Genomic DNA, 9983 nt, shown 5'->3' on the forward strand with positions numbered 1-9983 from the left:
TTTTTTCTTTTTTCCCCGCCTCTACACATACCTACCCAGTGGCCAATCCAAGATACCGGTCAGATCTATAAATTCTAATTTTGCTTGAATAACTTTCACAATCACAGCTTATCAAAAGAAACAACAGCAGCAACACCATTATCATCTCTATCACCATTGTCTAATCAACACCATTTCATCCTATAACAATAGACAGATCATTGCACAACTACAGTAAAACTGGAACACAATTTTATTGCAAAAAAAATCAAAGGAAAACATGAAAAAGAAAAATAGGCTCAGATATGTTAATAAGCGAAACAAAGAAGAACTAACCCCCTTGACTGCAAACATCACGACAGCTTCAACAACCCAATGTTACCCCGCCAAGATAAGGTCAGCTTCAAGCTTCCTTTGATCCACTCAGAAATTAAACTCATTATTCTCACTGGAGCAAGATGTAAACATAAGTCAGCAAAAACTTTTTTTCCCTTTGTGAGATTGATAGATATACACATATGCTTAGAAAATGAAATTGTTAAATACCTTTTGCAAAGGGGTTTTGTAAAAAGAAGCTCGTTTGTGTATTATGAAAGAACGAATATTCCATTTTCGCCTTTCTAACTCTGTCATCGGTTCGAAAGTCTGTTACATTGATGAAAAATAAAATAAATAAAAAATAGAGTATTTCTAATAGACATTATTAAAATCATTACTTTTTACACTATTCAATTTTGAAAGCCATAAATTTTCTTTTTAAATTTGAGAGTAACCAAGCCGAGCACGAGTTTGCCACTTTTGAGTTTCAACCTGTATAATGTGTGCCCTATAAGCTATTTTTTAGTTATACCCATTTGCCCATTAGAAATAAGGATATAACCCGGACCAATTTGACCATGAGAAACTAGTTTGTTAAATAATACTTGACGTTCTTCCTGGTTTTTCTGCAGATGTCCCAACATTTTGACCAACATTCACACTTTGAATATGCAAATAGAACACAATTAATAATTAATTAATAAATCATCTTAAAGAACGACATAAATCTACCACCAGTACAGGTTGTATTTTCACTGACCCGTGTTCTGGAGCTTGCACCAATTTGTGGATACTTTAATATGGTCCAATCAAAGACATAGTCAAACTGATTGCCCGTGAACAAAAATTCAGGCCCACGTTAGCAAATATAAACACATTCAGTATATATTTATATTATCGAGTAACGACTATAAATATATATAAAAAAAAAGCGTTTGTCACCTTCACGAATACAAATCTCAAAAAAGCCTCTTTAAATACGAATAGTCTGGTTTGCTTTCAAATTTCAACGATCGACAATAGTGAAAGTACGGCTCTCTATACTTTGCTACTTATCTACTTTAAACTTATATATCTTCATATTACAATTTCGCTCTATAACAAACAAACTGTAACAATATATATATATATATATATATATATATATATATATATATATATATATATATATATATATATATATATATATATAGGTAGAGGATCCTGTAAAAAGTGCTCAAAGTGTAAGAAGTGTGAGAAGTGTATTATAACACTATATATAATACTATATAACACCATATAAACACCGTATAACAATATATAACACTATATAATACCATATAACACTATGTAACACTATATATCATTATATAACAAATATAACACTATAGGTTGTCTGATAGCATGTCTATGATAGATGTATAGTGTTATATTTGTTATATAATGATATATAGTGTTACATAGTGTTATATGATATTATATGGTGTTACATATTGTTATACGGTGTTTATATGGTGTTATATAGTATTATATATAGTGTTATAATACACTTCTCACACTTCTTACACTTTGAGCACTTTTTACAGGATCCTTACCCTATATATATATATATATATATATATATATAGTTCAAACCTCTTTTGCATCAGCATACTTTAATTGACTTAAAGATGTAAGAAAACATCTAAGAGATGACCAAGTACGTGTTTAGAGATAAACTGCATAACATTCAAATACCTCTTTACAGGCTTCCAAGACCTTGTTCTCAATCCAGTGTAGAAGCAGCAAAGCTCGCCACATGTTGGTACAACTTGCCTTGATATCACCCTAGAAACAACACTCATTTTAATTATTAAATCTATAACAAAACTTGGAAACTGAACCAAGCCCCGAAGAGATCACCATCGCTAACAAAGTGTTTGGCTGAAGCTGCAATCTTTGTTCTGTAACACCAAACAGTAATTTAACGCATAAACAAAAAAAAATCGATCATACCAAAAAAGCAATTGAGACATGGAAACAACTTCTTGAAAACTTACTGTCCATCAACAAAAGGAACACCTTTTCGACCATTAATAGGAATCTCCCCTTGAAGTCCTGGTATGATCTCAATCATTTCTTGTACGATATTAGGATCTTCACTAATACTTTCAAAGCAACGACCCCATCTTGGATCCCTACAAACCTATTAATTAATGTGCATCAAAAGTGTCACTCACTAAATCAGTCACATTGAACTTCCTTCCGTCTAAAGTTCTTATGACTGTGTACTTCTCCGAGTTGTTAAAAACAGAGCAAAACAACCAATGTTCACATAAAAGGAAGATCAAAATTATACATGACCAATCTCAACAATAATAAACGATTAAAAGTAAAGTTATCAACATGGTTTAATATGATAAATAACTTGAATACTCACCATAGACTTCTTTTTGTCGTCCCAGCCATATCGTGCAAATCCATAATCGATCATCGTCAATTAAAAACCTAACTAACATTAAACAATTGACGAAATCTGACGAATCAAACAACAAAATAGAATAATCGAACAACTAAATAGAGATTACCGTCGATTTAGAGTCTTGAAACCTGCAATGAATTTGATCAAGAGCAACAAATATACAAAATTGGATCAAATAACCATACAAAATGGGATCAAGAACAATACCCAAAGAGCAAAATCAAGCAATAAAGACCGAAAAACGAAGAACTTACCGTCGATTGTTGACTGAGATCCAAAGAGAAGAGAGATTAAGCTATGGAAGAGGAAGAGGCTGGTGAATCAGTGGCGTCTTAGGGGCTTTCTCAGAAGATAAAGTGGGTCATAGGCGGTGAGGATTCTTGATTATAACAACATTCAATCAAATGAGAGAATCAAAAAGAAAACTCCAATTCAATTGGTCTCATCTGATGTGAAGAAGAAATCGATGTAGATGAACGATAGATGAATGTGGCAAGGATTAATCTTGAAAGCTGAATTAGAGGCTTAGATTAGGGTTTTTTGATTGAGAGAGAGAAATTGAAACGTACGTTATAAGCTTCTCCAATACTCCCTTAGGAGATATGCCATGTGGATGGCTGATGTGGCTTAACCAAGGGGTGACATGTGTCCCCCAATGGTTTTGTTTATTATATATATAGACTTGTATCATGTAAATTTTATATTTTAAATTGTGTTTTCTATATAGGACATTTATTTTAGAACCAATGGATTAGTGTTATGTTAGATTAAAAATTATTCTTTTATTTTTTGACGGCTAGCTAGATCACTCAGTTAGGTTTTTGGTCTTTGATCACCCAGGTCACGAGTAGGAATCACATGGTTGGAATATTATTGCCAGTTTGAACCGATGTTACATTTCACCCCTACAAGATTCGACCCTAAGACCTTTCGGGAATGAACCCCACATAAGTGAGTAAACCTTTCCACTCCCCAAACCAATTACTATGCGGATCATTGGCAATTAAATTATTCTATCAAGTAGACTGTAGTTTTACCGATTTCCTTAATAATCTTCAATTAAAAAAACGATACGAATCTCTTGGGTATCCAAGAGGCCATTGCTATTTGTATGGTACGTGGTCTTCCCAGCCTCATCCACCATTAGACAACCTCTCACATCAAACACAGACACCTATAAACCCTCTTACATTCATTATCTTTTCTTCTGCATAATTACAAAACTTTCTATTTTCATGTCTTTCCTCCCACCTGAACCCATGTTCTTTGGCTATGAAGATCACAACCATCATCATAATCACTTCCAAGGTCCTCTTCATCTTATCCGTTAAATTAACATCCGTGTGTTTGTTTGTTAGTAAAAACAACAATCCTAATCGTAAAACCGACAAATAGCAAAGCTATTCGCAGGGTTTGTGTTTGTCTCTTAATTAGTATCTTTATTAATTATGGTGATCATGTATTTGCAGGTGTGGAACCAGTGATGTTGAGATCGATGTCATATAATTCCGGGAGAGAGAGGTGTCATGAAGAAGTGAACGACGGTGAGACGTCGGACGATGAGGGGTCACAGCTGGGAGAAAAGAAGAGGAGGCTGAACCTTGAACAGGTGAAGGCTCTAGAGAAAAGCTTTGAGTTAGGAAACAAGCTCGAACCGGAGCGAAAACGGCAACTGGCTCGGGCTGTAGGGTTGCAGCCAAGACAAGTGGCTATATGGTTTCAAAACAGAAGGGCTCGGTGGAAGACCAAACAGTTGGAGAAAGATTACAATGTGTTGAAGACACAAGTTGACTCCATTAAAGCTGATAATGATAAACTCAAGAACCACAATAGCAAACTTCATGCACAGGTAGTATTGTTGCATTAATTGGAAATTTTCAGCTACACAAGTTGTCACTAATAAAGTTAACAGGAGTACCACCGATGAAATTAGAGCTTCAGGTAATTACCGACAGATAACTAATGGATAATAATACTGTCGGTAGTCCGTTGCTAAAGCACCGTCAATATCAATATTATGTAGTAAAAAATCTGTCGGTAATCCGTCGGAAACAAAAGCTAGGGACGACTTTACAACAGTTATCAATAATCTACCGGTAAAGTAGACCGTTGGTGATATACTGATATTCCACGTGCTTTAGTAATATGTGACGGTAATCTGTTGCAAATGAGATTACCAACTACCAAATTCCCCATTGCCATTCTCGTCGGTAAATTACCGATGAATTATCGACAAACATGATACTCTATTTTGTAGTGATCTCAGGTTTTTAACTTCTACAAATCTTAATGTTTGATTTCAGTTGATGGCTTTAAAGGGTCAAGAATCAAACAAGGTTAGAGCCATGATGAATTTAAACAAAGAAACAGAAGGATCTTGGAGCAATGGAAGTGAAAACAGTTGTGAAGACAACACGACGATATTTTACACACAAATTTCTAACAATTTTTCAACCAGTTCGTCGATGATCGGAGGTTTAACGCCACCATATCTCCTCGGTCAACCGTTGAGTCAGACGTCGGTCACCGGAGATGAAGGATTCTGCAACATGCTTAATGTTATAGAGGATCAACCAGCTTTCTGGCAGTGGCCGGAGGCTGAGCAGCAAAACCAACATCTTCCATGAAATATATATATATATTTCAATAAGTTTCTCACGAAATTTCTTATTTTTCTTCACATTTTTTTAGAATCATGCATACACTTGCATTCTGCATTTTGATTAATTGGTGTAAATTTGTGCATTCAATCTGATAAATTAGTTCTTGGTGTCGTTTTTTGATGAAAACGTGTAGTCGTGAGGTATTGAAACCAGTTGGTTTGAAATATAAAAAATTAAAAAAAAAAAATAATGGGTTTAAACATTCATACACCATTGGCTCCTGTTTTGTTTTCGGCAACCACATCTCATGGTTTAAACCACATGACCCGGACGAAATTGACAACCAATGTGCAACGGGAATGGTGTTGGTCTTGTGGTTGCTGTGTGGTTGACCAAACCACGCACCACTACGCATGATTTGATTTAAGGGTTGTCTAATTTCTAAACATACCCCTCGGTGTGATTTTGGATTATCAATAGCATGAAAATTATACTGAAAATGATCTAATATAGAAAACCCTACATTGGTACGTTTCGAAACGCTCAAAAATATTACCACTTCTAGCATCACCATATCTTTGTTTGTCTTATTGTCATTCAATGGTCACTTTTCAATCTTTACCCTTTTAAGTGACATAAAAAATATCATGAAATAACTTTTTAATTTACATAAAAGAAAGTGATTTTTTAATTGACATAAATAATATCATCAAATAGCTTTTTAATTCACATAAAAAGGTATCACGAAGCCAACTCTTGTGTATAAAAGCATCTCCAAATCCGATGGGCGCATGATGTTAATTTAGCGTCCAAAACCGGACATCATCATTGGAGCATGTATCTCTAATGAGGTTTCCAAAATACGTGGAACGGACGAGAGAGTGAGGCCCACACACAACAACATATTTATAATACATAAATCGTTTTAAATAAATCGTGTTTGAAAGTGTAATAGCATTAGATAAAAAAATGAATGTCTTTTAAATATAAGTGAAAATTAAAATTTGTTGTATCAGTTTTGGATGTGTTTGAAATGGATACACTGTAGATACTCTAAGTTGGGTTTTTTTTTTTTTTTTTTTTTTTTTTTGCTTTGGTTCATAAACTAGTGTTAAGAGGTACGTTTTAATTATCTTTGATACTATACATCTAGCTTCGGTTTAGACATACTATGAAATTAGCTAAACAAAAGGTAAACACCCGAAAGAGCTCTGATTTAGAACTTTTTTAATTATTTATTTATTTTTCTTGTTAAATGCCTTTGATTTAAAAGCCAGCCTTCGTCTCAAAATATCTTGGATTTATAGGATTCATGTGACATGTTTGTTACACAGCATATAGTTGCCAGTTAGGTAAGTGTAGTTGCTCTGGCATGTATGGGATATAACTATTTAAAAAATATCATCAAATTAATAAACAAAAAATAAGTGTTATAATTTTGCATCTTGAATATTAAAGAAGTCACTACTTTGTCATTATAAATGTATTATAAATGTGTTTTGAGGAGAAGGTTCTACTTCTTTGCATGTGCTACAAGATTAAACAAAATATTTTAATGTCATGAATAATCATATTATATAACAACTTTTGTGAATAATGTTATATAAAAATAACAAAAAAATATAATATAGGATAAAGTTTACATCATTTCTTATATAGTATTTTAAATCTTTTCTAAAAGAAAACTGTAAGACATTTTGTAAAAAATAGTCACTAGAAATCAGAGACATCTTTGCACCGCTCTTAGCCGTTATTAATCCTTTGGTGAAGGCAGGATGGATCAGTAATTCGTTGGTGAAGGTTCGTGGATCACTGGACATGAACAAAGGCTACAGTACCACATTCATAGTTTACCGATAGTTATTAGTGACGAATCTCCAATAGATTATCGACAACTATCTCATTGTCGAAACTACAATGGATATCACCAATGACGTGCCACTAGCGGATCCATGATGGCTGACGTTTCACCAACCATAAAAGTCATTTTGTAAAAGTGAATTGTTAGGTTAAATTTGACACATTTGGTTAAATTGATTAATTCTCCTATTGTTCACTAGATCATCACTTTAGCAGGTTTGTTTTGTCTTTTATCTACATTCTTTATTATCTAATAAATATTTTACTATGATTTTAATCAAAAATTATTCTCATTACTAAAATAAATTCGTATAAAGTCCTTATAAACTAGTATTCAAGTTAAAGTTGTCCATTTTATATAGTTTATTTTTTAAAATTTATTACTATGCTAAAAGAATTTAAATAGAATTTTTTATATTAAACATTAAGGAATAACTAGTAATATGACCCGCGGGTGATATGCAGACCCATTGTATACATCGAATGGATTAGTACAAGCGTTATGTGATGTGTTCGATCTAATTCAGTGTAACTTATGTAAGCATTGCGGTTGGATTAAAATGTAAAGTAAATCAAATTTATATTGTACAAAAGAAACAGAATCGAACCCGGATTGCTTTGTTTAGTGTGATTCGACCTAACCGCTACACTATACCCTTATCTTTGTATATATAAAATTTATATCATCAAATAAAAACGTATTATATTTAACTCGATTCTTTTCCAAACAAATTTCACGTCACAACGTGGAACAACTGCAAAAGTCCATTTTTGCTATGAGGTATTTTGAATTGTATGCATAATGTTTTAAAAATATATATACAGAATATAAATAGTTCTTGTAATATAGATTATTTTTTAGATTGACGTTTTTAATTGGTTTTATAACTTTCTATAGTGCTATTTTTCTCATAGTAATCATAAAAATATTATATAAATATCATGCTTTTAACTGTTACATTAATATGTCACGTTTAATACATAACTAATTTTAAATAAAGAATAACGAGAGTTGTATAAACACTTATACACTATATTTGTCATATAAAATAAGAGAAGTATTTAAGCAACTTATACTTCACATTACTAATCAGAATAACTCTAGTTCTCTCGTTCAATTGCTTTAGTTTGTCATGATTAAAAAAAAAAATAGTTAATTTCTTATTGTGTATATATTGCATAAAGCCACAAAGAAAGAGGGTGTCACTGTAGATGGAAAGGACTGAAAGAAAAGTAAAAGGCAAAGAGAATCGGACCACATTTCCCGAAGATAGCTAAAATCCAAAGACAATACATTGCTTCAAATAAATAAATAAATAAAAGAAAATCAAATATTATTGTTACTGCTATTTTTATTAGAGACCTAACGGTCCTTGGACTTTACACAAAGTAAAATTTTGTGTTTATCGTTTAAAGATTGTATCATAGTTTATGGTTTAATTTGTGTAATGAGTAGGGGCGGACTTATGGTGAAGCTAAGGGGGCGGACGCCCATCTTGAAAAAAATTATAGTGTTATATACTTGTTGAAATCTCGATCGCCCATAAAAAGTTTTTCATTCGCCATTCATAAATTTTCAAAACCGAGCCTTGAGAGTAGAAATGAAGAGAGGAGAGTAGTGGAATGGAACTAAAGAGGAGATGAGCGTATATATCAGAATTTTTCGGTGGTCAGCGGGTGTGTCGTAAAGAAGAAAACGAGATAGATGGTTTTAGGTCTTGCTATTTATTTTCTTTGACTTGGGTTTTTTTATAGTTGAAGCCCATATCCAAATACTTAATATTTGAGTAAATTACTGTTTTAGCTCATGTGGATTAGCCAGTTTAACCATTTTAGTGTAAAAAGAATTTTTTTACATATCAGACCTTGATGTTGCATTTTATAACGGTTTTGACTCTTGACACTAACTTTATTACTTTTATGTAGTTAAGTGTAAGGGTAATTAGTCATTATATACCTTAAGGGTTATTTTTTATAATTACAAAGTTCTTTTAATATATAAGAGATTATTAATGCAATTATTTATTTTTTTTATTATTTCATTATTTTCACCATTATTTTTTAACAAAATGTGTTTTAAATATACAAATAAATATGTATTTTCATTAACCATTTGTTTTTTATAAACGTCGTTTTTTTAAAACAAACGGTTAATGAAAATACATATTTATTTGTGTATTTTGAAAGTATTTTGTTAAATAATAATTGTGAAAATAATGAAATAAAAAAAAAACTTGGATAATTTCATTAATAATCTCTTAAATATTAAAATAACTTTGTAATTATCAAAAACAGTCCCTAAGGTATATAATTACCTAATTACCCTTACACTTAATTGCAAATAGTAACAAAGTCAGTGTCAGGATCAAAACCTTTATAAAATGCAACATCAGGGTCTGATATGTCAAAAGATTATTTTTTTGGCTGAAAATGTTAAATTGACTAAACCATAGAGGACAAAACAGTAAGTTACTCTATTTATTTTAATAGAAGGGGTAATATAACACCCTTATTATTATTTAAAGGTTTTCGTATAATTTACGAAAACAAACGAGTAATTATGATTTCAAATACATTGAAAATACGGGTTCATTAAACGTTATTTACAGAATTAAAAACTATACAACATATTATGGGTGAGTTCGTCATTTTACATAACAATGATACAAAGTGCAGAAGCTTATATCTTGATCGTGTTCGGTTCTTCGTTGTGCTTGATCGTCCTCCGGTGCTAAAATTATACCTGAAACTCATAAAACATGAGTTGGATTAGTCATACGTAA

The 9983-nt window shown here is 32.0% G+C and overlaps 1 protein-coding gene across 1 annotated transcript; it reads left to right on the forward strand.

Annotated features, from left to right (window-relative positions):
• The first annotated feature begins 3868 nt into the window (after positions 1–3868).
• On the forward strand, positions 3869–5526 carry LOC110879034 (homeobox-leucine zipper protein HOX21). Its single transcript, XM_022127438.2, has 3 exons — positions 3869–4045; positions 4207–4586; positions 5041–5526. Exons 1-3 carry the CDS (start codon positions 3973–3975, stop codon positions 5362–5364), a joined length of 777 nt encoding a protein of 258 aa, XP_021983130.1. The 5' UTR covers positions 3869–3972; the 3' UTR covers positions 5365–5526.
• The last annotated feature ends 4457 nt before the right edge of the window (positions 5527–9983 follow it).

The sequence above is a fragment of the Helianthus annuus genome, chromosome 9, assembly GCF_002127325.2.
Source record: "Helianthus annuus cultivar XRQ/B chromosome 9, HanXRQr2.0-SUNRISE, whole genome shotgun sequence".
Classification (NCBI taxonomy): domain Eukaryota; kingdom Viridiplantae; phylum Streptophyta; class Magnoliopsida; order Asterales; family Asteraceae; genus Helianthus; species Helianthus annuus.